The sequence below is a fragment of the Stegostoma tigrinum genome, chromosome 27, assembly GCF_030684315.1.
Source record: "Stegostoma tigrinum isolate sSteTig4 chromosome 27, sSteTig4.hap1, whole genome shotgun sequence".
Lineage (NCBI taxonomy): Eukaryota > Metazoa > Chordata > Chondrichthyes > Orectolobiformes > Stegostomatidae > Stegostoma > Stegostoma tigrinum.
The window spans coordinates 47,178,258-47,206,224 of record NC_081380.1 but is presented as its reverse complement, the minus strand read 5'-3'; the positions used below and the strand labels follow the sequence as shown (position 1 = coordinate 47,206,224).

Genomic DNA, 27,967 nt, shown 5'->3' with positions numbered 1-27,967 from the left:
TTGTGTGCTACAGGGAGGGAGTTGATAAAGGGCTAGCAAATGACAGACTGGAAATAATGTGCAAGGAGAGGGAACATTGCTAGAGTTGGGAGATTAGAGTCTGAAGTAAGTGATCGCTTAAATCTGCCATGTTGGAGGAGAAATATTCTACCACAGTTGAGAACTCATGTACAAATCAAACATTTTGAAAGTACCAAGACAGCAAGACTGATGTTTGTTTCATAACTTTATTGTAACTATTTACCTGATGGAGGGAGTACAATAACTATATATCACAAAATACTTTTGAACAACACTCAATACTCCCCTGTAATCTCAAATAGTCAGAATTCACACAAAAATATACAAACAGTGGGTTTCTCTTCCGAGGCAGGGAGAAAAAATGCAGACCACTGTTTGGAATTAACTTAGATTTGTGTGTTATAGTTACTGTTATATGTTGTGTATAGTCATCTAGGTTGTCATGCTCACTTTAGAAGCTACAGCAACACGGTCACATTGGGAAGAGGCAAAGTGCAGTAAGCTCTGATCTACCAGTGTTTTTGTTCACAACAAGCCCAGATTATCAGGGCAAGGCAGCTAACACCGAAAACAATCTTTAATCTTTCGGGGAAGCAATTAACAACATTTGTAATATTGGAGATTGCAGTAATCTGTTGGAGTATCATTAAGACCAAACTACATGAACCCTGGGATAAGAGTATAGAGCATGTTGTGTTGTTATCAGCACTCGTATGGTTAATTCTCAGCTACAGAGCAAAATAACGTAGGCCAGGAGGGCACAATATACAAGGTAGCAGAGGCAGTGGATCAGTCAATCACGAGAAGCTGAATGAGAATTTAAAAACTTTTTTCATTCCTTTTTATTTGGATTTTCCTGTGGCTTCCTTTCAGTAGGCATGATTTTCTATGTAGAGAGATTGGCTAGCTGCACCTTCAGTCTCACCGCTGAATTCATACTGCCCAAGTGAAGCCAAACTGTTAACCTATTTAAAACAAAAGGAAAAGTGTGACTGAAGCACCAAGTAGGAACAAAATATTTGAAAGGTTAAAACCATAAACAGAAAAAGAAAGTGCATTGGTTTAAAATAATAATCCATAATGCCACCTTGGCTCCTGAAACATGTCTACATACATGTTACAGCCATCACTCTTATGCTCTCAGATATACATTGGCTGCTTGTCTGACATCTTTATTTTGAAAAGTTCTCATCCCCATGTGACAAATACTGAATTTTTAAGAATAGCTTAAAAGGAAACACTTTAAAGGCAGAACAGAACATTCTACAAGAAGGGAGTGGGTGAGGTCAAATTTGTTTGAAGACAAACCTGTGAGATCTGGTAGTCATGGTGGGGAGGAATCTCTCAGTATTTCAATAGGCTCCTGTTTTACACATGGGTCAGCTGCTTTAAGATGCAAGGCAATTACTATTATCACAAACAAAAACAAATTTAAGAACTGAAGGGTCACTGGATCAGAAACATGAACTGTTTTCTCTCCACTGATGCTGCCAGATCTGCTGATTTTCTCCAGCAATTTGTTTCTGATTTCCAGCATCCACAGTTCTTGATTTTATTTTAGCAATTGCCAGTTGTGTTGAGCAACAAGACAGCTACTGTTGTAAAGAAATTGGGTCCTGTTTTGTCTTAATAACCAAGCATTGCTTTAGAAAAGAAATAATGGAACAAAGGGAGTGCTTGTAGAGATTTAAGGTAGAAGAAGTTGCCAAGGTGGGCCTTGCCCTTCAAAGTCAGATCTGGAAGTCTCAAGCTAAGTAGAACAACTTGCTAAAGGACTGAGGAACGTTTAACCCGAGAAAACAATTCATATTCTATTTATCCATAGTTGCTGCCAGCCTGTTGAGTTTCTCCAGCAATTTGTTTTTGTTAGATATCCAGCATCTGCAGTGCTTTGTTTTATTTTTGTTTGATTTGTTAAGTTTGTGATAGTAAAAGTCTTTAAACATTAAATGTTGTTTGGTTATTTGTTGATTGCTTAGAAATTCTATTTTAATCAAAAAGTAGAAATTATTTAATCTCAAAGGATCATAAAACTGGTTTCAAATCCCACCATGGACTCAGAAGATAGGAACAGGAGGAGGCCCTTTGAGCCTGCTCCCCATTTGCAATTACCATGGCTGTTCATCCAATTAAATAGCCTAATCCTGCTTTCTCCCCATAACCTTTAATCCTTGTCACCCCAAGTGCTATATCTAGCTGCCTCTTGAATACATTCAATGTTTTGGAATCAACTATTTCCTGTGGTAATGAATTCCACAGGATCACCATGCTTTGGGTGAAGAAGTGTCTCCTAATTTCTGTCCTTAATGGTCTACCGAATCCTCAGACTCGTTCCGGACACAGGTCACCATTGGGTACATCCTCCCTGCATCGACCCTATCCAGTCCAGTCAGAATTTTATAAGCCTGAACTCCAGCAAAATCAATCTTAACCTTGTCAATTTCCTGTCAAACATCAGTCCTGCCATCTCTGGAATCAGCTTGGTAAATGTTCGCTGCACTCCCTCGACTGTAACAGCATCCTTCCCTCAGAAAAGACTCACTCATTCTCCCCCTCCCTAATTTCTGAATTCATCCAATCTTGTACTTGGGTTTCAGGCATTCTCCATTTTAACCATTTGCGTGACTTCAGCTGCCAACGTTCCAGACACTGGGATTTTATTTCAACTTGTCTGTCTGTCTCTCACTCACTCACTCAAACTCCTCAAATTCTTTGACCAAGTTTTTGGTCATCTGACTAATAATTTCAAACTTAACTAGTATCAAATTTTGTTGGACAGTCTTTTACTCCATTTTAAATGATGCTACAGAAAAGTTAGTTCACAAAAGGGTTGTAAAGCAGATCCCAGATGCTACCAGCATGAAGAACTGACAGAGGGCAAGACATACTTTATCAAAAATAATTTTTAAAAGTTGGTGCAACATGGGACCAGACCTGTGTCTAATCAGTTATCACCAGATGTTCACACACAGTGACTATATGGGAATCTGGGCTGATGTCCCCAGCTGCTTTCCCCACCCAACTCAAACTCTTTATCCCAAAAAGCTACATAGTGAAGTTCCTTCAGCTTGCAGTAGAGACCATACTGTCTAGTCTACGGATCCATTGAAATATTTGGAACCATGTCCATAATTGTTTTAAAAATTATCTGCAGTGAGACAGGAATCACCAATACCTCAGCACGCTTCATGAACTCATCCTGAGCTGCCTGTAGGTTATCCTGCTCCCCACGCCAAGCATTCAGTGCAGAGGCTTGTAGAGCTCGGCCAAAGGAGAAAGTCAGTGCCCATGGTTTTGGCAATGGACATTTGTTGATAGCATTGAGATGGATGGTGGCTTCTTCCTCACTCTGGCCTCCAGACAAAAAGGTGACTCCTGACAGGAAAATCAAAAACCAGTCAGAAACATAGACACCATAATTTGACTTGGTGTGCAATTACAATATGGCTGTGGAGGTTGAAGGAATGTTGTGCATCAACTTGAAATGAAGTTTGAGGGGTACAATAGTTGGCTCTCCTTGTCATCACAACTGTGATACTAGTATATAAAAAGCTTAATTAGTCTGTAACTTTTACAGATTCTGAAGATATACTAATGCTCATGAATATTAGAAAGAGAGTTCAAGATGACCATATGGCATGAAGCCTTCTCTGGCCTTCAGCAATACCCTAGCTGACGTTTAGCTTCAATTCCACCTGAATTTTTTTCCTTCAGAATTCCAATCATTCATACCGTACACCCGTGGGGTTTCACAGGGTACAGACCTCAGAGCCCTAACTATTCACAATTTATGTTAATGGTTTGGCTGCAGGGATAGGAAGTATTTTAGACAAATTTGCAGAGGACAATAAAATAGGTTCAAAAGCAAGTTGCAAAAAAAAATGTTTACAGATATTTTAAGTGACATGGCCAACATCTGGCAGGTGGATTTTAATATGGACAAATTATCCATTTTGGTTGGAAGAATAAAAAGGCAAGTTATGAAGAGAAACCTAATACAGAAGGATCTGTACGTCCTCCTGCATGAATCACATCACTAGTATGCAGATACAGCAGGTAATGAAAAAGGGAGGTCAAATAGAATTTCAGCATGCATTGCTCGAAGGAATGGAGTATAGAAGCAGGGACGTTGCTGCAATTGTGCAAGACATTGCTGAGACCATATTTCAGTATGTAGTTTTGGTGCCTTTGGAGTCAATGCAGAGAAAGTTTACATGATTAATGCCAGATATGAAAGACTTCTTTTCTGAGATAAGTTTAGAACAATGAACTGAGGTCTAGTTCAGGTAAAAGATGCTAAAGCAATTCACAAAAGTAGATGCAGAACAGATGACGCTCCCGGTGGGTGTGGTGCTGTGCGGTCTAGAATAAGGGGTAATAATTTCAGGCTAAGAGGTGGCATGTGTAACAAATGAGGGAGAATGAGGTCTAGGGGTTACAAATCTGTGGGAGTTTGCTACTTCAGAAGCAGAGATGACATCAACCAGGATTGTATTAAATGATGGAGCATGCTCAAGGGGCTGAATGGTCTAGGCCTGCTCCTAAGTGGTATCCTTCTCTGTCGCATCTTATTGAAAGCTTTTTAAAAATCTACGTATGCCATACCTACTAGTCCCTTTTTATCCTACTGTACACCTAACAGACGTACAGCACAAAACAGAATCTTTGCTCATCCATGCTGACCAAATATTCTAAATAAATTAGTCCCATTTGACCCATGTTCCTCTAAACCCTTCTTACTCATATCCTCATCCAGATGCCTTTTATAATTTGTAATTGTACCAGTCTCCTCCACTTCCTCTGGTAGTTCAATCCACACATGCACCTACCACTGCATGAAAAATTTGCCCCTTAAGTCACTTTTAAATGTTTCCTCTCCCACTTAAACCTATGCCCTCCAGTTTTGGACTCTTCCGAACCCAGGGAAAAGAGCTTATCTAATTATCCTATCCATGCCCCTCATAGCTTTATAAGCTTCTATAAAGGTCACCCAGCAGCCTCCGGTGCTCCAGCGTTATTCAGCTTGTCCTTATAGTTCAAATCCTCCAACCCTGGCAACATTCTTGGAAATCTTTTCTAAACCCTTTCAAATTTCATAACATCCTTCCTATCCAATTGCACACAGTACTCAAAATGACCTCCCAACTCCTATATTCATGCATTGACCAATAAAGGCAGTGTACCAAACACTTTCTTCTCTATCCTATCTCCCTGGGACTCCACTTTAAGGAATTATAAAACTGCACTTCTGAATGTCTTTAGAATTCTAATGAATTTGTCAAACAAGATTACTCTTCTGTAAAACCACAAATGGTGTGTCCATACTATGATATAAATACATTGTTAAGACATTAAGAAATTCCAGCACATCTCCAACAAGTCTACCCTAGTTCTTAGTTTTCTCTCTTTTTCCCCCTCCATTATGGGTGGAATTACATGTGGTAACTTCTAATCTGCTGGGACCATTTCAGAATGTAGGGAATTTTGGGAAAAAAAGCCAAGGCTACACAACCACTGTTCTCTAAGAATCCCAGGATGCACATAGGCCACAAGGTACTGAGATTTGTTGGGATTTTAAAACTAAGTGTCTCCAGTACTTTTTAATGTCTTCTGATTTTAAATTACTTTAAATTTCCTCACTCAGCCACCTCTAGGTTAATTTCTGTACCAGAAATAGAGAGAGTATGATTGCTACAAATGAAGACGAAACACATTTTTCTGTTTGCCATTTTTAGTTCACCATGATAATTTTTCATGTTTCTGACTTATGATTATTCAGGCTAGTTTATTTTAAAAAATCTTCTACAAATGCTTACTCATTTAAATATTGCTAGCTAGTTTCTGCTCATTCTATTCTTGCCCCATTTTTAAATTAACCCAAAACACTCCTAATCCTCAGATTTACTACTATTGTTTGTACCACTGTTATATTGAGAAATGTCTTTCACTTCCTTAATACAGATACACTGGTGTGACACTGCAGGGGTGTGGGGTTTTGTTTTTCCTGTTAATTTTCTAAGCTGTAAATACTAACTCCTTCAGTCACCTAATACAAGGTGTTACTTGGCTGCCAGTTGCATGGATGTGATTCACAATTAGCACCTCCCATACCATTATGAATGAATATTGATCTTCTGATATGCTACTTTACTGTTGAGCTTTACAATGTCACCACTTTGGGTGGATGGATGGGCAGTCAGGGTGGTGACATTAAGATTGAGTTAGGTTAGAACAAAAACACAAACTTACATAAAGATCATTATTCAAACCACACTAATTCTCCGCTCATCAGTATTTGTGGAAAACTCTGATTCTAAACATATTACAATAAATTCTTCAACTAGCATCCATGTACCTGGGACAGCAGGTGGGACAGTGCGCCGCAATGCAGTAACTGTGGCGATTGCAACCTCTTCAGGGCTGTACTTGGTGGGACAGGCATATCCTGCGGTCACCATGTTGGGCTTCAGCAGGGTTCCCTCAAGATATATGTGGTGATCACTTAGGGCCTTATAGACTGCACCCAGCACCTGGAAAACAAAAGGCAATTTTTAAAAATTATCACAGAAGGGATGGTACAGGGAAATTACTCATTTTTTACATTTCCCTTTAGTTCTGTGGTGTGGAGATTCGTAGGTAAGAAAATGTGTTGCTCTATTTTCAGATTGAGAATTAGATTTTCCCCTCAAATGTATGGTCCAATCAGGCCCCCCCACAAGACTGAAATTCAGCCACAGAGTAGCAGATTGTTCATATCAGCAAATGAATTTCATGCAGCTTCTTTCATCGGTAGTGTTCCTTTAGGTAGGTGTGGGAGTATAGTTGGCAGAAGCTCCCCTGATTCACCTAGCTGAAATGAATTTCAAATGAACTAGCAATTCTAAAGAGTCATATGATACCTAGGCTATGCCAATATGCAGCCAAGCCCAACAGCTGCTCCATTCTTGCTTACACAAACACTGCTATTCCTAGCATAACTCCATTAGCTTATGAAGTGGTCTGTTTTACCTTCTCTACATCCTTCCCATGGACTGGTTAGCTGTATCCACTCTTTGGTTAGCTTTAATTGTCTCAGCAACATTTAAAATTGAAGATGCTGCCTTTAACAAAAAAAGTGTGTTCTTGGAGCAGTGGTAATGTCGCTATCTCTTGTCCATAAGGATTCAAGCCAGAACACGCTCCCTGGAGTTGTGTCATTACATGTTGGATTAGGTTGATCAAAATTATTTTGAAAAAGTTCTGTTTTTGAATTCTCTCATTTTGTTACATTTGTTTGATTCGTTGCTTATGCTATTTTCTATTACTGTAAATTCATCAGCTTTGCACTTCATTGTCTTACTTGCATTTTCCATTTGTACCTGCTGTAACTTTGAGTCAACATGCAGTTTAGTTAATCACTAGGTCATATTGCAATGATGACTATATTTTACACACATTTCATTGACTAAAGCTACTTAGAGTACCAAAAGTTTTTGGAAGATGCTAAACAAATCTCAAGTTTGTTTTCCAACCAACCTTTTCTGTGACATACTGGCATCGCTTCAAATCATGATCACCATCAGGAAGGATCTCTGGCTCCACAATCGGAACAATGCCATTCTAAATACACAAGAAGGAAAAATAGTGAAGAAATGCAGAGATCAAGAACCCCACCACTCCAGCGATCAAAAACTCATATGGTGCTCATTAATGAAACTTTGCCCATTAATATTTTCCCAAAAACCTTGGGTAGAGAACTTTGTTTTCATAGCATCATAACTGTAGCTAAATCCAGAACAGTGTCATCCCATTCTTCCTATTTTATACTTCTTCCCATCCTGAAGCCACCAATTTGTTCATATGAACACCTTCCAGTACCCTCCCCAAATAGTCTTCTCAAGTGAATCCTGTTAGGCATTTGGTAGACTATTTGATCATGGAGGTGCTAATAGACCAACTGATGGTATCCTCAGAAATGTAGACAGATTTTTCAGATGAATCATTGAATGGTAATGTGGAATTTTCTCCTAAACCAAAAAACAACGAACTGTGGATGCCAGAGATCAGAAATTGCTGGAAAACCTAAACAGGTCTGGCAGCATCTGTGGAGAGAAGGCAGAGTTAACTTTTCAGGTCTTGTGACCCTTCTTCCGAATGGAACAGATGCTGCCAGACCTGCTGAGGTTTACCAGCAATTTCTGATTTTGTTTGCGTTGGAATTTTTCCCCTTCTGTCATAGATGTGCGAGGACCTGTTATTAAATTGCTTTACTGTGGCCAATATTAGTTCATTCAAAACAAAGCATGAATCTTCCTAATCTGTAGGTCTGTCCCCACTCTGGGTTTATACTTTGCCATTAGAACTGGGAGGGAAACTATGGTGATCATTACTTATTTTGCTGGAAAAGAAACAAAATGTTGCATCAGCACTATGTAATGGTAACTAGAAACAAGTTCTGTAACCAGCAATTGCATTTAAACTTAGGTAATTTTTAAAAATCACTTTACCTGCTGGCAGATGCTGGCATAACGTGCCAAGACATTGGCATTTTCAGCAATAGCAAGGGAGGATGGGGTTGTGTCAGTGATCTTCAAAACACAACGCCACTTTGCAAAGTCTGCTCCATCCTTCTTGTACTGGGCACAACGTTCCGACAATCCATCCAGACCTATAAAGGCCAAGATATCATCAGCTTAATTAAAGAACTGTGGAATCTGGAGATCTGGAACATAAACAAAAGCTACTGGAGAAACTCAGCAAGTCTGGCAGCATCTACAGGAAGAAAGCGGAGTTAACAAAGAATCCACTGACTCAGGATTTGAAGAAGAGTCACTGGACTGGAAGTGTTAACTTTTCTGTCTTCCCCCCGCTCCACAGATGCTGTCGGACCTGCTGTGTTTCTCCAGCAACTTTTGTTTCAGATATCGTCAGCTATTAGGCACTGCACCGATTGGACACTGGTACCTACAAGAATTTTAAAAAGTGATTTAAAAAAAAGCCTAGATTTATAAGTAATTTTTTTATATTTTTAATTCCAATGCCAAACAAAACAAAAAGCATCGAGATAGTTGCAGCCAGCTAGGTTTCTGGAACACCTCAATTCTATTGTTCCAACAGCAACTAACAAATAACTGACCACACCAAACAAAAATCAATGAAAGCATCCTTCTATCATTTCTGAAGGTATTTGAAATTATTTGGGAAACCTTTAATGCTACAAGTGTGCTAGGAAGCTGAAATACTTAAGAGTGCTATCTAACCGTAAGGTTTAAATCTTGCTCAAAAGACTTAAACACGTAATTCCAGCATAGTACTGAGCATTTTAAATTAATTTAGAGGTGCCATATTTTGGCAGATATGTTAAACCACCTACCTGTTCAGTTGAATGCAGAAAGATCCACTGACAATAAACATGAAGACCAAGGGTGTTTCCCCAGTGCTTTATGCAATATTATTCCTCACAAGCATTACTAAAACACATTGGCTGGTCATTTTCTGACTGCTGTTATTCAGTGATCAGAATTGAAACATACTTCAGTGGAGTTAAAGGCAGGAAGTCAGCAACTGAACCAAAAAATTCACAGCTGACAGAAGCATCACATCTAGAAGTGCTAAGATATCAAACCATTCAAAATAGGCAGCTTGGTACAGGTGATAACACTTCCATGGTGAGACAAAGTACAATGTCGGGGCCCAGTTGTGCTACAGAGGCAGAGTCCCTATCCTTGAACTGTGAAGCCCGGATCCACAGGTGTGTATTAACATCTCTGAACAGGTTGATTAGGACAAAAAAAATCTTGTCTGCTACAAAAAAAAAATTGCTGGAAATAGGTCAAGCAGCATCCGTGTAGAGAAAAAAAAACAGACTTGACATTTCACGTTGATGTTTATCACAACTCTTCTATTTGCAAAATGCAGCCTAACCCATTGAATATTTGCAGCATTTTTAATTTTTATTTCAGACTTCTGGCACCTGCAATATTCTATTTTTGTCCAGTTAAGCAATAATTTGATAATAACATGTATGAATACATTTAATTGTACATTTAACCAGTACATATTGGTCTTCTGGTGTACTTTGGCAACTCCATGAAGAATACAATCATGTCTTTTTATGCCTCAAGTCCCAACACCAAATAAGTTAATTTTGATTTCAAGTATAAAAGCTTGGAGATAATTTAAAAAGGAAGGACACGGGTCTTGACAGAGCAGACTCAAAACCACACTCCCTTCCTGGAACATTGGCACAAAGGTTAAAATAGCTTCACTGTAATAGAATTCTATCAATTCAGCTAAAATTGGAAGTCAGACATATTCAATGCCTCTGGATTAAGGCCACATTGGTTGGAGCATTACTTGTGAGCCAAAAGGCAAGCCAATACTTCCACTTACTGGAAATAGCACTTAAAATGATACCTTGGATGACAGCTTGAAATCCTAGCCAGAACCCTTCCCGATCTCATTGCTGCATTGTTTGAGAACAAGAAACAGTTTTGGGGCAGCCCACTGATTCCACAACAAACCCAACTGGAATAAAATAACTTTGACTCAAAACATTGACTGTTTCTGTCTCCACAAATGTGCCAGACCTGCTGTTTTTTTCCAGCACTTTTTATTTCAGATCTCCAACATGTGCAGTTCTTTGCTTTTGTTAGAATTTTAAAAACAAAATTTGTCAGAATACGGCAATCAAAGTTACTGAAATGTAGAACATATTCTCGATGTTTGAGGGAAAGTACAGCTTGGGTCCTTTGATTTCACTGGAACTTGCCCTAGGACTGGTAATGGATGGTAAGACTGGGGATTTGAAAATTTTAATGGGACAAAAAAAAAGGAGACTTTAATCAGTATTAGAGCTGAGTTCATGTAGGAATTGCTGTGTGATATTACAGACTTTTAATTCAATCCATGAACAGTTTTAAGTCAAAATATATACTGTTATACTTGAAAGCATCAGCAATAATTCTATCTGGAATACACTGTCCAAGGACAAACTTATACAGAAATTGAAATCAATTAGCCTTGTCTGTCAAAAGGTTACATGAACAAAACTGCTTGATAAAGCTCTCCTGAGATGCTGCTGGGCCTGCTGTGTTCATCCAGCCTCACATTTTATTATCTTGGATTCTCCAGCATCTGCAGTTCCCATTATCACTGCTTGATAAACTGATGCTTTATGCCACAAGGACAACTGATTGACCTGTAGAAGAATTTAAAGGAGTCAATTACAGGAAAGCTGTGCCTTTGAACAGACAGTTAAGGGCAAATGTAACAAGGAATAAAGAACCTACTTCTCATAAGAAAGCAAGCAGTAAATCTGCAGTAATTTGGATGAAAGGACTTTGAAGATTCATCAGTAATGACCTGAGGGACAAAACTCTGTATGAAAATTGAACACTACAATAAGTCAGTAGCAGAACTTCAAAGAACTACACTGCATAAAGATTGAACCCTGGACACTTCCTGTTCATGGAATCCTGGTCAGATTTTACTATTTTAAAAAGAGAGTCAGGTAATAGCCGAGTTGGGTTGTGAGGCTTAACTTGCTTGAGGGGTCCTAATTTGTTTGCTACATTCAGATAAGTTTAAATCATTGTTTTGGTACATGATTGTCTAAGATTCCTTAATAAGGAGCTGAATTAAAAAGGTAACTTGTAGTGATTTGCCCACACCAGGAATTACAAAAAAAATGGAAAGACTGATCACTGTTATCAAAAAGATTCAATGTATAGAATCTTGTTTAGTGCTGCACAGTAGCTGCTTTCATGTGTACACCAGTCCCATCATTCTTTGCAGTGCATTTAAGTTGCAGACACTCTAGCCACCATCCAATGCAATACATTATCTCCATTACCCCAATGTACTATACCATAAGACATAGGAGTGGAAGTAAAGCCATTCGGCCCATCAGGTCCACTCCGCCATTTAAATCATGGCTGATGGCCATTTCAACTCCACTTCCCTGCACTCTCCCTGCAGCCCTTGATTCCTTCTGAGATCAAGAATTTGTCAATCTCTGCCTTGAAGGCATCTAACGTCCCGGCCTCCACTGCACTCCATGGCAATGAATTCCACAAGCCCACCACTCTCTGGCTGAAGAAATGTCATCTCATTTCCATTTTAAATTTACCCCCTCTAATTTTAAGGCTGTGCCCATGGGTCCTAGTGTCCCCGCCTACGGAAACAACTTCCCAGCGTCCACCCCTTCTAAGCCATACATTATCTTGTAAGTTTCTATTAGATCTCCCCTCAACCTTCTAAACTCTAATGAGTACAATCCCAGGATCCTTAGCCGTTCATCATATATTAAACCTATCACTCCAGGGATCAACACATATCCAGTCCCCTCTCTAAGAGGGTCTAGGCGTGAAATGTCAGCCTTGCTGCTGCTCTGATGCTGCTTGGCCTGCTGTGTTCATCCAGCTCTACACCTTGTTATCTCAGATTCTCCAGCTCCTACTATCAGGGAAGGTATAAGATCTGTGATTAGAAAGGGGACTGGATATGTATAGTACGTTGGGGTAATGGAGATAATGTATTGCATTGAATGGTGGCTAGAGTGTCTGCAACTTAAATGCACTGCAAAGAATGATGGGACTCGTGCATAAGAGGGTCTAGGCCCAAAATGTCAGCTTTCCTGCTGCTCTGGTGCTGCTGGGCCTGCTGTGTTCATCCAGCTCCACAGCTTGTTATCTCTTTACACCTTCCCCGCCCACTTATGTGATCTTTACCTTGAGTTGTCGTTTCTCCATTGGTTCCTGCCAAGGGTACAACACCTTTATCAACCTGGAAATACAGAACATCTTAAGTCCAAGAAGTCTTAAGTTTCAAATAAGAATAATTGACATTTATAATTTGTACTAAATATTCAACAAAATGTTGAATAATTTTTAGAATCAGTGTTTGATAGTTCTGTTATTGTTTTAAGAATTTTACACCCTATTGCATTCCAACTTTGTAATGCCATTAATTGACTGTACCAGCGATTTCAAAAGAGCTTTCCTCCCTTTGGTTTACAAGTCCATTATGCAAAAAGACATATTGTAACCAAGCCTCAAGACTGGTGAAGGGTCTAGTACTGCTTGTGTGACACGTGAATATGAATTGTCTCAATTCTATATTCTAGTCTTCCACAGAAGAGATTATCATCAATCCAAGGCAATGATAAGCATTGCAGAAAGCAGAATCCTAGATATGATTTTTGTTGAGCATAGTTAGAGGAATATGAAGCAAAAGCAAGTACAGCTAGAATTTATGTCTGCCATTATGGCAGAACAGGCTCAGGTTTTTTACATAAATTCACACGGAACCCACTTTTAAAAGAACAGTACAGCACAGGAACAGGCCCCTCAGCCCTCCAAGCTTGCACCGACACATTATACCTTTCATGGACTTATTGTTTTGATTCAAACAGATTGGATCAGTTAATCAGTTTCCATTGTTAACACCACCAATTCTATGTCAGTTATCCCTGCAAAAGATTCACAGATTTGTTCTCCCTACGATCAGCTCTACTTCTCAGGTTTATTATTGCTGTAAGTTTCTGAACTATATGCTCCCAGCAGTGGATAAGCATATGGCAGGTGGGAGCTCACTGCAGGGACAGTTAGGATCAGGCAACTAATTGCTTGTCTTCCACAAGAAAAACGCATACACATAAATAAAAGTGGGGAAAGACAGAAGCACAAAATAATTATTTGACACCTTAGTGTCTGTTAATAATATCTGGACAAGTAACAGAAAGCTTGTCAGTACTCTACTAGCTACTTCTAATCCAGCAGTGTTCCTTTGAACACTTAGAAGTTTCTCGGTCTCAGTTCTGCCAAGCTATATCCTTTTGGTTTTAGTATCCCTACAGCTGAGGTTGTACATTCCCTTCAGGCAAACGCAATCTATACCAATGTAGCTTTTTGTGCATGGTTCAGTTTTTGAGATTTCAGGACAAATTGGATTCAGGTATAAAAATCCTACACACAAAACAGCTATGGAAAGTTTAGGCTGGAAGAAAATCAGTTTATTCCAAACCAAACATGAGCTACTCAAAATCTGACAGCTTATGATTCACCTTTTGATTGTCTATCCTTGTGTGGAGAAGAGCCTGGCTCAACACTGCAACTAGACATGATGAATCCTAAAATTCCATAAGCTCATCCAATACTACTTCCAGATACTGCTGTTCTAACAGACTGCTTTGGACATCAAGATCATTATATCTTGAACAAACAGAGTGTGGAAAAAATATATACTTTACGAAACCTGAGCAGATATTTGTAGTAGACAACATTCTACTTTGTTTTATTATCAAGAAGTAGAAACACAAAATCTGCCTCATGCATCATAAGATGCACATTTCGAACTCCTGATCAGCCACAAGCAGCAATTTGAAACCCAAATCCGTATCAGTAATTTGTGCAACACCTGCTGTAGAGTTCTGATACCCCTTCAAACACCCAAGTGTAAGAGTGCTCAATTCCACTACTCCCAATTGAGTCTAGTCCATTGGAGGAGAGATAATTACAAATCTTGATCATTTACCTTGATTCCTACAACAATGTCCTTGTCTTTGATCACATTTACAAAGGGTGTCCCATCATCAGTGTTCTGGTACAGAGTTTCATGAAAGAAGATGACACCTCCAATAAAGTCTTTGATACGATCATCAGCAGTCAACAAGATCTGTCGGTAGAGACGTCGGTTTTCCTCTGTGTTGTCCACACCAATCTGGTTCAATCGTTTGGCCATGCTCCCTAAGAAATGGGACAGCAATCTACTTATTAAAAATTGACTGACATACAGGCTGTTTTAGTACATTGGATATGAAAAGGTCACGAACTACTCGATACATACACTCGGGTTCATGGTCCATTATCTATCAACCAAGCTGTCTGATCTCAAGCAGATCAGCACAGAGCCCCAACTGAACGTAATCTTCTGTACAACCACAATTCCCTTGCCATTCATCCAATTTTTTAAAAAAATATTTCAAACTTTAAGTCAATAGCATATTTAGTGGTGACTAGCTTTTAGCTGAAGTACACAACTTCCAATTTATTGTGTTTTAGGAGGAGCAGAAACTCACATTATCATGTATTTGTGAAATATCATCAAATCCACTAGTTCCATTTATAGGTTCCTATGGAGAAGGGCACTGCGTGAGAATGTATACAGTAAGTCTTCCTAAATAAACGATACTCAGGTCAAAGCACCAAAGAGTATTCCGATTAAAAAGTATATCTCCATAGGTTCCAATGGCTTCAAGGCAAAATTTCCTCAAGGTATCTCACTACCCTATAGGGATAAAAAGGACTTCACGCCTGTTAACTAAGAAATAGTTCATGAATGCGACAGATAATGGGAACTGCAGATGCTGGAGAATCCGAGATAACAAAGTGTGGAGCTGGATGAACGCAGCAGGCCAAGCAGCATCAGAGGAGCACAAAAGCTGACGTTTCGGGTCTAGGCCCAAAAAGTCAGCTTTTGTGCTCCTAAGGTCTGCTTGGCTTGCTGTGTTCAGCTAGCTCCACACTTTGTTATCTTAGTTCATGAACGCAGCCTTGCTTTGTGAAACTCACATGTCAGCTCATTCACAGACATTTGCTCCAATTTTCTGAATTCAGTTTTCAATGTTGAAATAGGGGAGTACGCTGTTGAATTCATTGGTTGACACAGATTGGCACTTTCAATACCATATCTTTAAGCATACTATGGATTAGGAGGGAGGAGTCAATGAAATGTGTGTGTTCATTTTAGGAGACAGAGGCAAGGCTTTTTTCTTAAATTGCTGGTCTGTTTATTGGTCATACTTGTTTTCACAGTCACAATAGGAAATCTGTTAAATACAAGCCTGCTTATTGTACTCATTGAAGTTAATGTTTTAGTAAATGTCAGTGCAACTCTGAAGAAGTGGGAATCAGAGTCTAGTTCAGTTGTACGTTCCTCCTCAAACCTCCGTTCCTTTCCTATCCCCCACACATCTGCCATTGCAACCAATAAATCACAAAACAGGAAGCAAAAAAAATGCAGGAGACACTCACCCACGGACTCATCAGCAGCTAGGATACCCTTACCAGGGCAGATGATCTTCAAAGCTATTTCAGACAGCTCCTTCTTCTGAGCAGGGCTGAGTGCTGGAAATTGGTGCGTCATCTTTTAGTTGATTATGTATGACCAAAACTGCAAGAAAGGAGGTTTAAAAAAAACAAAATATGCTCTGATTTACCAATCTGATTATGGGAGTGGCCTTTCTTTCATCCCATTATTCTCAGTCTTTCCCATCAGGTTACTACAAAAGAAACAGACTTTAAATCTCCCAACTGCAACCTTAAACGGCACCAATAAATTTAAGTTTGTGATAACCAAAAGTAAACTTAATACTGTCAGCTGATATTGGAGTGGGGTAGGAAAAAGTCAGAACTCAGGGTGTTGATTTATAATCTTAATTTCAGATGTAAGCTTACAAATTTAAACAACATTTCCAGGACATTGCAAAAAGGCCAGAATAGAAATCAAAGAGGTTATCTTGGAGATGATTACAACATGAAGAATGGGAGAGAACGTGATGTTTTGGGTATCTATTCAGAAGTTCTGAAGTGGAATATTGGCCTTAGAGGGTATTAATATAATTTCACCAAAATATCATAGCTTAAAAAGGTTTAAAGTAAAGGATTGGTTTCACAAAATTGCATTGTTTTCTCTTGTTTAGATGATTGTGGGTGATCTAACAATAACTATTTAAAGTGGACTGTTTCCTTGAACGTGGAGGGCAGCATCTTAAAATTGGAGATTAGCAAAGATTTGGCAAATGGAATGGAATACAAATTTGGGAAAGTATGAATTTGTCTGTTTCGGCAGAGGAATAAAAAAAAAAGCATACTATCTAAATGGTGAGATGATTCAGAGAGATCTGTGTCATGATGAATTGCAGAAGATTAGTTTGCAGGTATAGAAAGTAATCAGAACAGCTGAGAGAAAGGTTATGTTTTATTGTAAGAGAAATTGAATGCAAAGGTAGGGAGGCTATATTTCATTCTATACAGCCCTTCGGTGAGACCTATCTGGAATACTGTGTAATGGATTGTACAGTAATGGTCACCATACTTACAGAAAGATGCTACTACTTTGGAAACAATTCAGGAAAGGTTTTACTAGACTAAACTTCTGAAGAAAGGTCACTGGACTTGAAATGTTAGTCTGCTTTATCTCTGCAGACACTTCCAGACTTGCCGAGTTTCTCTAGCAATTTCTGTTATTGTTTCAGATCTTTTCTTAAAAAAAATTATGAGCCTAATACCAGAAACGAGCAGATTGCCTTCTGAGAAAAGGTTGGAGAGGCTATATCCTCTGGAGTTTAGAAGATTAAGAGTTGACTTAATTGAAACACACAGAAATTCCTGGGGGGCTCGCCTAAATAGATGTTAAAAAGGAGGTTTTCTCTTGTCAGACAATCTAGAACTAGGGATCATAGTTTAAAAATAAGGGATCGCCCATTTAAGATTGACGAGGTAACATTCTGTGTCTTTGGAATTCCCTTCCTCAAAAAGACTCGGAATGCAGAATCTTTAGATATTTATAAAAAGCCAAAGCTGACAAGCATTGTTTACCAAGGGGATGAAAAATTATCAGCTTTATGCAAGAATAGAGTTGACAATACAATCAGATCAATCATGACTTTACTGAATGACCGAACAGGCTGAGGACTGAGTGGCCAACTCTTGTTCCTTGTTCGTACGTTGTATGCAGAAGACCAGAAGTAGGCCTTTCAGCCACTCAAGCCTGTTCTACCATTCAATTAGATCATGGCTGATCATAGCCTCTTTCCACACTGGAGAGATTCTATTTGGCCCGAGTCCACACTGACTGTCCAAAGAGCACCCCACCCAGACTGACGTCCTACCCTACTCCTGTAACCCCGCATTTCCCATGGCACTTAGCCTACATATCCCTGGACACTGTGGGCAATTTACCATAGCCAATCCACCTAACCTGCGCACCTTTGGACTATGGGAGGAAACAGGAATACCTGGACGAAACCCACAGGGAGAACGTGCAAACTCCACAGACGGTCACCCAAGGCTGGAATTGAACCTGGAGCCGTGAGGCAACAGTGCTAACCACTGAGCCACCGTGTTGCCCTCTGAGGCCTTACTCCATATACCTGCCTTTGGCCCAAAACCTTCAATACTTCTGTTAAAATGTTAAAAATACACTCAAGTTGGTGATTTGTAATTTCAACAGATTATGACTGACCAGTTTTCAGCTATTTCTGTAAGTATTGCCTGCTTGGTTAGAGGACACAGCAGAGGGCCTATGGCACTGTAGCCCAATATAGATGGAGTCACCACTTTCAGGATAGAAAAGGAGTTAATTTTCTTTTTAAAACATTTAACAAGTTTAATTTCTTCCTCTGCACCTCAGCATTCTGTAAGATCTGTAAACACAAAAAAAAACTTTGTCTCAGCCTAAATTAAGTGAATACAAGGAACATAGGGCTGACAATTTTTAAATGAAGTTTGAATTTATTTTCATCCTGGCTGTGGGGCTTGGAGGTCTGTTGTAGTTTTCACAGCACTTAGACAATAGGATTTTCTCTTGTACTCAGTACGCTCATTTAAATTTTATGTCCTTGGTCCCCTTCCCCCTCCCATTCAACAAAGAGTTGGCTGGCAATGGCTGAAACATTGCATTGTGTCACTGAAATTTCCATCATCAAATCAAGAATCACCTAATTTCAAAGGCAACCAGCATACACACATGCAGAAATTTCTACCATTTCCTGGAAAACAAGTTTGCCACTGATTCGAGCATTCTTTGCATTTACTGAGGAGATGAAGTGTAAAGCTGTGCTGATCTCAAATCAGCCAAACTCTTTGCAACACAGCTGTTAGCTTCTCAAACACAAAAAAATAATGAAATGACACAGCCACCTCTGGGAAAAAAAAATCACAGGATATGGAGATAATGGGAACTGCAGATGCTGGAGAATCCAAGATAACAAAATGTGAGGCTGGATGAACACAGCAGGACAAGCAGCATCTCAGGAGCACAAAAGCTGACGTTTCAGGCCTAGACCCTTCAACAGAGAGGGAGATGGGGTGAGGGTTCTGGAATAAATAGGGAGAGACGGACCGAAGATGGAGAGAAAAGAAGATAGGTGGAGAGAGGGGGATGGGGAGAGGGAACTGGAATAAATAGGGAGAGAGGGGGAGGCGGACCGAAGATGGAGAGTAAAGAAGATAGGTGGAGAGAGTATAGGTGGGGAGGTAGGGAGGGGATAGGTCAGTCCAGGGAAGACGGACAGGTCAAGGAGTGGGATGAGGTTAGTAGGTAGCTGGGGGTGCGGCTTGGGGTGGGAGGAAGGGATGGGTGAGAGGAAGAGCCGGTTAGGGAGGCAGAGACAGGTTGGACTGGTTTTGGGATGCAGTGGGTGGGGGGGAAGAGCTGGGCTGGTTGTGTGGTGCAGTGGGGGGAGGGGAAGAACTGGGCTGGTTTAGGGATGCAGTAGGGGAAGGGGAGATTTTGAAACTGGTGAAGTCCACATTGATACCATATGGCTGCAGGGTTCCCAGGCGGAATATGAGTTGCTCTTCCTGCAACCTTCGGGTGGCATCATTGTGGCAGTGCAGGAGGCCCATGATGGACATGTCATCTAGAGAATGGGAGGGGGAGTGGAAATGGTTTGCAACTGGGTGGTGCAGTTGTTTGTTGCGAACTGAGCGGAGGTGTTCTGCAAAGCGGTCCCCAAGCCTCCGCTTGGTTTCCCCAATGTAGAGGGAGCCACACCGGGTACAGTGGATGCAGTATACCACATTGGCAGATGTGCAGGTGAACCTCTGCTTAATGTGGAATGTCTTCTTGGGGCCTGGGATAGGGGTGAGGGAGGTGGTGTGGGGACAAGTTCGTCCCCTCCCCCCATTGCACCACACAACCAGCCCAGCTCTTCCCCCCCGCCACCCACTGCATCCCAAAACCAGTCCAACCTGTCTCTGCCTCCCTAACCGGCTCTTCCTCTCACCCATCCCTTCCTCCCACCCCAAGCCGCACCCCCATCTACCTACTAACCTCATCCCACCTCCTTGACCTGTCCGTCTTCCCTGGACTGACCTATCCCCTCCCTACCTCCCCACCTAAACTCTCTCCACCTATCTTCTTTTCTCTCCATCTTCGGTCTGCCTCCCCCTCTCCCTATTTATTCCAGAACCCTCACCCCATCCCCCTCTCTGATGAAGGGTCTAGGCCCGAAACGTCAGCTTTTGTGCTCCTGAGATGCTGCTTGGCCTGCTGTGTTCATCCAGCCTCACATTTTGTTATCACAGGATATGGAGTTCAATCCGGGCAAATGCGAGGTGATGCATTTTGGAAGATCAAATTCGAGGGCGAACTATACAGTAAATGGAAAAGCCCGGGGAAAATTGATGAACAGAGAGATCTGGGTGTTCAGGTCCATTGTTCCCTGAAGGTGACAACGCAGGTCAACAGGGTGGTCTCGAAGGCATATGGCATGCTTTCCTTCATTGGACAGGGTATTGAGTACAAGAGTTGGCAGGTCATGTTGCTGTTGTATAGGACTTTGGTTCGGCCACATTTGGAGAACTGTGTACAGTTCTTGTCACCACATTAACAAAAGGATGTGGATGCTTTGGAGAGGGTGCAGAGGAGGTTCACCAGGATGTTGCCTGGTATGGAGGGTGCTGGCTATGAAGACAGGTTGAATAGATTAGGATTATTTTCATTAGAAAGACGGAGATTGAGGGGGGGGGACCTGATTGAGGTCTACAAAATCATGAGAGGTATAGACAGGGTGGATAGCAAGAAGCTTTTTCCCCAAGAGTGGGGGGACTCAGTTACTAGGGGTCATGAGTTCAAAGTGAGAGGAGGAAAGTTTAAGGGAGATATGCATGGAAAGTTCTTTACACAGAGGGTGGTGGGTGCCTGGAACGCGTTGCCAGCGGAGGTGGTAGACGCAGACACGTTAGCGTCTTTTAAGATATATCTGGACAGGTACATGGATGGGCAGGGAGCAAATGGACACAGACCGTTAGAAAATAGATGACAGGTTAGACAGAGGATCTAGATCGGCACAGGCTTGGAGGGACAAAGGGCCTGTTCCTGTGCTGTAGGTTTCTTTGATTCTTTGAAACAAAAAGTCAAAATAATTGAAAAAGGAGGGGTGGGAAGAGAAAGAAAACAGGAAAAAGGGATCTACTTGGGTCAAATGCAAAACCAAAAGCAAAAGCACTACAGATGCTGGGAGATCTGAAACAAAAACAAAATACTTAAGGAACTCAGCAACTGTAGTAAAAAGTGTTTAATATTTTGACTAGCGTATGACCATGAATTCTGTCCTCCATTTTAATTACACCACTCCCAGTTACTTGTCTGTGTCGATCTGCTCTTAGCAAAGCTGATCTATTTTCTACCATTGGTGCCTTTCAAAAACAAAGAAATCTCTCCTGTACTACCATTCAAACATAGAGCAGCACAGGCCCTTCAGCCCACAATGCTGTGCCGACCTATTATCCTACGAAGATCAAACTACCCTAAGTTATACTACCCTCCATGTGCCTATCCAAGAGCAGCTTAAAAGTCTGTAAAGTATCTGACTCCACGACCACTGCCGGCAGCGCATTCCACACACCCACCACTCACTGTGCAAAGAACCTACCTCTGACATCTCCCCTATACCTTCCTCCAATCGCCTTAAAATTATGCCCCCTCGTAATAGTCATTTCCGCCCTGGGAAAAAGTCTCTGGCTATCCACTCTATCTATGCCTTGCATCATCTTGTCTACCACTATCAAGTCACCTCTGATCCTTCACGCCAATGAAAAAAAGCCCTAGCTCTTTCAACCTTTCCTCATAAGAGCTGCCCTCCAGTCCAGGCAGCATCCTGGTAAATCTCCTCTGCAGCCTCTCTGAAGCTTCCACATCCTTTCTATAATGAGGTGACCAGAACTGAACACACAGTGTTCTAAAAAAGTGTGGTCTAACCAGGGTTTTGTAGAGCTGCAGCATAGCCTCGCAGCTCAAACTCAATTCCCTGCCAATGAAAGCAATTAGCATCCGTTTTGCCTTTTGCTCTGAAAAACCCTTATTCAGTTCCATTTGTTCCTAACACCGTGATCCCCACCACCTCCCTAGCGTTTTAGATCTCCACCAGTTCAGGAGCTCTGTTCTCTGCAGTAAGAATGATGTAGTTAGCCACGAGTAAAGAAACAAGTTTAGGGAAGGAATTACATAGACAATGGAAGGATGTTCAAGAAAAAGGACAGATTGAGGAAGTATATGTATCTTAGAAGGGTCTGAGGCTTCAGAGAGGTCAAGAAGAGTTAACTTTCCATAGTCACAGTAACAGCGAATGTCATGTCACTTTGATGAGCTCTGTGTTGGGGCAGAAACCAAATTGGATGGATTCAGACAGAGTTAGGATTGGCACAGGTAAAGATGACAACACATTCAAAGACTACAGACAGGTGAAGGCAGTTTGCGAGGTCTGGATGGGTTTTGCAATTGACATAATTATCTTACTTGAAGGGAGCAATACAGTACTCAAGACCACAAAACCATTAACAATTTTCGCTAAAGTGGGAGCCAGAAAGGAGAGTTCAGTGATCAGCAATGCAGTGGAAATATGGTTTTAAAAAAAGGTAAATCTCTGATAACTAAATAAAAACCAAAAGAACTGCAGATGTTGTATATCAGGAACAAAAACAAAGTCGCTGGAAAAGCCCAGTGAGTCTGGCAGCATCTGTGAAGGTAAAAACAGAGTTAACATTTCAGGTCCGGTGACCCTTACTCGGAACTTCCTCGGTGTTCCGAGGAAGGGTCACTGGACTCGAAATGTTAACTCTGTTTTTTTCCTTCACAGATGCTGCTAGACTCACTGGGCTTTTCCAGCAACTTTGTTTTTGTTCCCAATCTCTGATAACTGTTTGAAGCAAATTTGAGGGGGAAGTCTGCATACATATCTGCACCATTGTTAGGACTGCTTATTTCTACCATAATAACATCACCTTTTCCCACCTCTGCTCGTTTACTACTGAAACTATTATTAGACGTCATTGTTATCTCTAGTACTGATTAAAATACTCCTGGTCAGACTCCTACTCTCTCCCCTCTGAGCTTGAGATTCTGCAAAGTTTAGTTTAAGTTGATACATGAGCAGCTAAGTCCCATGCACCATCAACCTATATTAGTTAATGCAAGTCTTGATTTTAAGAGTCTCATATGTACTCAAATCCCTCCACTGGTCTTCTCCCAGTCTTTAACCTTGTTCATTCCTGAAACAATCTAAAATACCCATTCTCCTGAATCAATCCTTTGAGCACCCTTCCATTATCTAGGCAAAAGCTGCAGAATTCCCTCCCTAAGACTGTCTTTAACTGTATCTCCTATTTTAAGATTCTTAAAACCTGTTTCTTGGTTTTAGTTTTATATAGCCCTTATATCTCTTTCTTGTGTCAATGTCCGAATATTGTTTCGTAATGCTCCTGTTTAAAAATGACTTTAGGGCATTTGGTGCAGCATAAATACAAGTCATTGTTGTCTCAAGGACAAGTTTATTTTTAAACTCATTCATGGGATGTGGGCATCATTGACGAAATCAGCACTTTTTGTCCAATCTAAATGCCTAGAAGGTGGTTACGAGTCAACACCATTGCTGTGGGTTTGGAGTCACACCTAGGCTAGGCCAGGTAAGGACAACAGTTTCCTTCCCTCAAGGACATTAGTGAACCAGATGGGGTTTTTCCTGATCAACAATAGTTTCATGTTCATCATTAGATGCTTAAATCTCGAATTTTGTTTAAATTTGAATTCAAATCCCATCATCTGCCATCATGGGATTCAAACCCAGGATACTGTCTGCATTTGTGGACTAATAGTCTAGCAATAACACCCCTAGGCCACTACCTCCCCACCGAAGGTTAACTTGGGAAGGTCATTTAGGTCAGATGAGAAAGAAACTAGATTAAGGATGGAAGTTCAATGCTAGCAACAGGAAGGAACTTTAAGTAAAAAGAGAAACACAGAATACCCAGGGACAAATTACATACCTTTAACCCGAATTTTCCCTTCTCCAAAAGGCACATTGTCAGGTAACCCCTTGTACCTAACAGTAGCTAAAGCACAAGTTAAAACAGTGAGTATTAGCAGTCTGAAAACAAAAAAAAAGCTGGAGAACACAGTGGGTCGGGCAGCATCCATAACAAAGTAAGCTAATGTTCTGAGGCTATTAGTCGGGCATCACAGCAGTTTCCACCAATTGCAGAAACCAATTCTAGCAACATTCTCTCAATTAATTTCCTCAAATTGCACACACTATCATTCTACCGTGGTGTTACAAGCTTTAAACCTCCATAAATCTGAACAAAGTCACCCTGTAATGCAAAGTGACATGGTAAGGGAGTAGAGAAAACGAGAGGAAAAAACACAAGGGCTGAAGATAAAGTGTGGAGCTGGATGAACACAGCAGGCCAAGCAGCATTTCAAGAGCACAAAAGCTGACATTTCAGGCCTAGACCCTTCATCAGAGAGGGGGATGGGGAGAGGGTTCTGGAATAAATAGGGAGAGGGGGGAGGCGGACCGAAGATGGAGAGAAAAGAAGATAGGTGGAGAGGAGACTATAGGTGGGGAGGTAGGGAGGGGATAGGTCAGTCCAGGGAAGCAAGGCTGAAGAGATTACAAGAGAGTTGCAGTGGGAGAGAGATTCCCTGAGGTTGGTCCGGAGGGAGGAAGGTAACTTCTTCAGGTTAGGCATCCCTGGAAGAGGCTTCGCAGTGAGGTTAAAATTGTATCAGAGATAATGGGAACTGCAGATGCTGGAGAATCCAAAATAACAAAGTGTGGAGCTGGATGAACACAGCAGGCCAAGGGCTGAGGCAGTTTCTGAATAAATTAGAGCGAAAGGCAATTTGTAAACAGAGCTATGTTACTGCAAGGTGCCCACCAAGCCCAGGAACCCACATGGAAAAATAAGCTCCTCTGTAGGCATTTAATCAAGCGATTGGGAAAACTGCCTGTACTGCATGCAAAACAAAAAAAAACACTTTACACCGTACCAGTGTTATATATGACAATAAAAAAAATCAAAATTAGCTGAGTTAGCTAATACTAAGCCCATGAAAAAGAAAGGAAGAGGGAAAGCAGATTAAAAAAGTGTAGGTTTAGGGAGATGGATTTACAAAGAGACAGCAAATAATAAATACAAAATCTGATGCGACCAAAATAATCAGACATTTAAGATAAATATTACAGGATGCAGATTTGCACTTACAAGTGCACTTCCAAAATCTCAAGAGATTCTTAAAGAACTTTATAACTAGTTAATTAGTTTTGAAGTGTTGTCACTTGTAATGTAGCAGACAATAAGAACACCCACAAGGGAGTGATATAACAAATCAACCAGGTGGAGTTAGATAGAATCCCTACAGTGTGGAAACAGATCGTTTGGCCCAACAAGTCTACACTGCCTCTCTGAAGAGCAACCCAACCAGACTACCCCCTACCTTTTCTCTGCATTTCCCATGGTTAATCCACCTAATTTATACATCCCTGGACATGAGGGGCAATTTCACATCACCAATCCACCTAACTATCTTTGGACCGTGGGAGGAAACTGCCCAGAGGAACCTAGTGTATATACTGGGACAATATCCAAACTCTGCACAATCAGCTGAGAGTGGAATTGAGCCTGGATCCCTGGTGCTGTGAGGCAGCAGTGCTAACCTCTGAGCTACCGTGCCATGTGAATAATAATCTGTAGCACCAGCTGGTTGTGATATAATTAGCCAGGATACGAGAAAGAACCCACTCCTCTCTTTTCCTTAGGTTATTTTAATCAAGAGAACAGAAGGAAACTCAGGGTCTTCCACTGTCCTCTGACAAACACAGCAGCAGAATCTACCCTCAGAACTGCCTTTCCACCACTCTCCAATTGGAGAACGCCCCCACCACCATTGCACAGGATGCAGTTAAGACAGCTCCCAACACCAGTGCATGTCCTCCTTGACCCATTTCCTGGACAGCTTTCCTTGGTGGTGCCTTCCATTCTCAGGGTCAGGACAAGGAGGCAAGGCCCAAGACCACTGCAGTTGAACAGGAATTGAATCTGCACTTTCAGCATTATTCTGAACCACACAATAGCCATCTAGCTGCTGAGCTAAATGGTCTCCAACTGTTACTGCAGTATCAATATACAAGACTCTGAGGTATATACTTTATCCATACTGTGTACAGATAATGCAAAATGCTACAACAGTTTCAGCACCAAGTCTAAGAGGTGGCAATGGATAGACGAAACATATTTAATGATTTTAAACTGGAAGTGGGTGGTGAGGAAGCGGAATGGTTATCCATGCCATCAGTCTGATCAAACTGACAACTTCACACAGCAACAGTATAGATGTTTGGCAGCGGAAGAGTTAGCAATATTCTATGATATATAAATAATTCTGGACAGGTCAGGCAGTCTGCAATAGTCTCTTTCCTATTCATGTTCCACATTACTGTGTCAAAGCTAACCTAACAAAATGCCACAAAACTAGTCTGTTTGACCAAGGATCCAGTGATAAACACATTGGACTCAAAAGACATCTCAGTACTTCATCGACCTGAACCTGGGTTCTCCCTTCCTGATCTCAGCGACTGCAGGCAACCCTGTGCTTCAGATGCCCCAAGCGATGACACGCAGCATAATGGTGGAGAATGTCCTCATCACTGCCTCTCAAGGTTATGGAGTGAAATTGGCAACAAACTGTCTGGTGCGCTTGGAACTTGTATCCCACATAAAACAGCGAAGCACAGGCAAAGACATGTATTATTCAATGCATATTAGATGTGTGCACAGGACTTCTCCACATCCAGTACAGAAAGATATATTAACAAGCTCAAAAACCTAGGCTCCTTCATTCAAGCACCTTTGAAGAAATGTCCATAACTCATGCAACACATCCTCAAGCCAGTCACATTTCTCAGGCACACCACGTACAGCTCGGGATATTGACCTGTCTGAGGCAGTAAATGGGCGATAGGTCAGGGAGGTTATACAACTTACACAAGTCAGTTTGGTAAATTATACTGAATTACACATGCCTGGGAAGTGTTTGTGGGGACTGTGTAGATGGCGCTTTGCCCTAAGGCACGGAGAGGGGCCATTCGGCACATCTTGCCTGGACTGGCCCTTTCAACGGAGCTTGAATTCTGTACTGAACATCTTTCTCAAAATTCGGGGAGCCAGTTTGTTGCACTGGAGGAAAGGAACCCGCGCTGCTCAATGATGTGTGTTTGGAGACAGCGAGAACTGCAGATGCCGGACTCAGAGTCAGCTGCAGGAACGCAGGAGGTCAGGCACCATCAGAGGAGCTGAAACGTCGACTTTGCTGCTCGTCTGATGCTACCTGTCTTTCTCCAGCTCCACCACGATGTGTGTTTAATTGTGCATCAAGCGCTTTGCTCGTTTTTAATAGCCATGCTGGGGTAGGGTCGGCAGGTGCAGAGAGAGCCTTCATTGCGGGGACTGTTTTCGGGAGACTGAGTCTGTCCCTGGTTTCAGTGGCTGCCTGTTTCGTCTTTAATGTTTAAGGTCAGGGTTTATAAACATAACAAAAACTATTACATTATTATTGAAGCACTAAAAACTCACGGTCAACAAATTAAATCATTTTAGTCATCCCCTTACTGTAATAAAAGTAATTTGAACAATAATTTAAAATTTTCATGGAAAACACTGTGGACTGGTGCAGCGGGGTCCACTACCTGGAATTAATTCTACAGCAACTTTAGTGACAAACCCCTAACCCTGTTTCTTCCCTGGCCGCCCCTTCAATCTGCTTCTCACCAAAACGATTCCGTCTTCTTTCAGCCTCTCGCTCCAACTCCGCGTCCCCAGCCAGATCAGCCCTGAATGCGGCTTTCCGTGCTCCGCCTCCGCCTAAATAAAGCGATTGTGATGCCGCAGAGAGACGTGACCGG

The 27,967-nt window shown here is 41.3% G+C and overlaps 1 protein-coding gene across 2 annotated transcripts; it reads right to left on the bottom strand.

Annotated features, from left to right (window-relative positions):
* Positions 1-213: 213 nt before the first annotated feature.
* LOC125464595 (fructose-bisphosphate aldolase C-like) lies at positions 214-27,967 on the bottom strand. Of its 2 annotated transcripts, XM_048557175.2 has the most exons (10): positions 27,834-27,955; positions 24,051-24,116; positions 16,035-16,173; positions 14,536-14,747; positions 12,732-12,786; positions 8,508-8,668; positions 7,537-7,620; positions 6,377-6,551; positions 3,197-3,396; positions 214-986 (listed from the first exon to the last, which is right to left on the bottom strand). In XM_048557175.2, exons 3-10 carry the CDS (start codon positions 16,144-16,146, stop codon positions 891-893), a joined length of 1,095 nt encoding a protein of 364 aa, XP_048413132.1. In that variant the 5' UTR covers positions 16,147-16,173; positions 24,051-24,116; positions 27,834-27,955; the 3' UTR covers positions 214-890. The 2 variants fall into 2 exon arrangements, with proteins under 2 accessions (XP_048413132.1, XP_048413131.1); XM_048557174.1 differs by lacking the exon at positions 24,051-24,116 and having other exon boundaries at positions 27,834-27,967.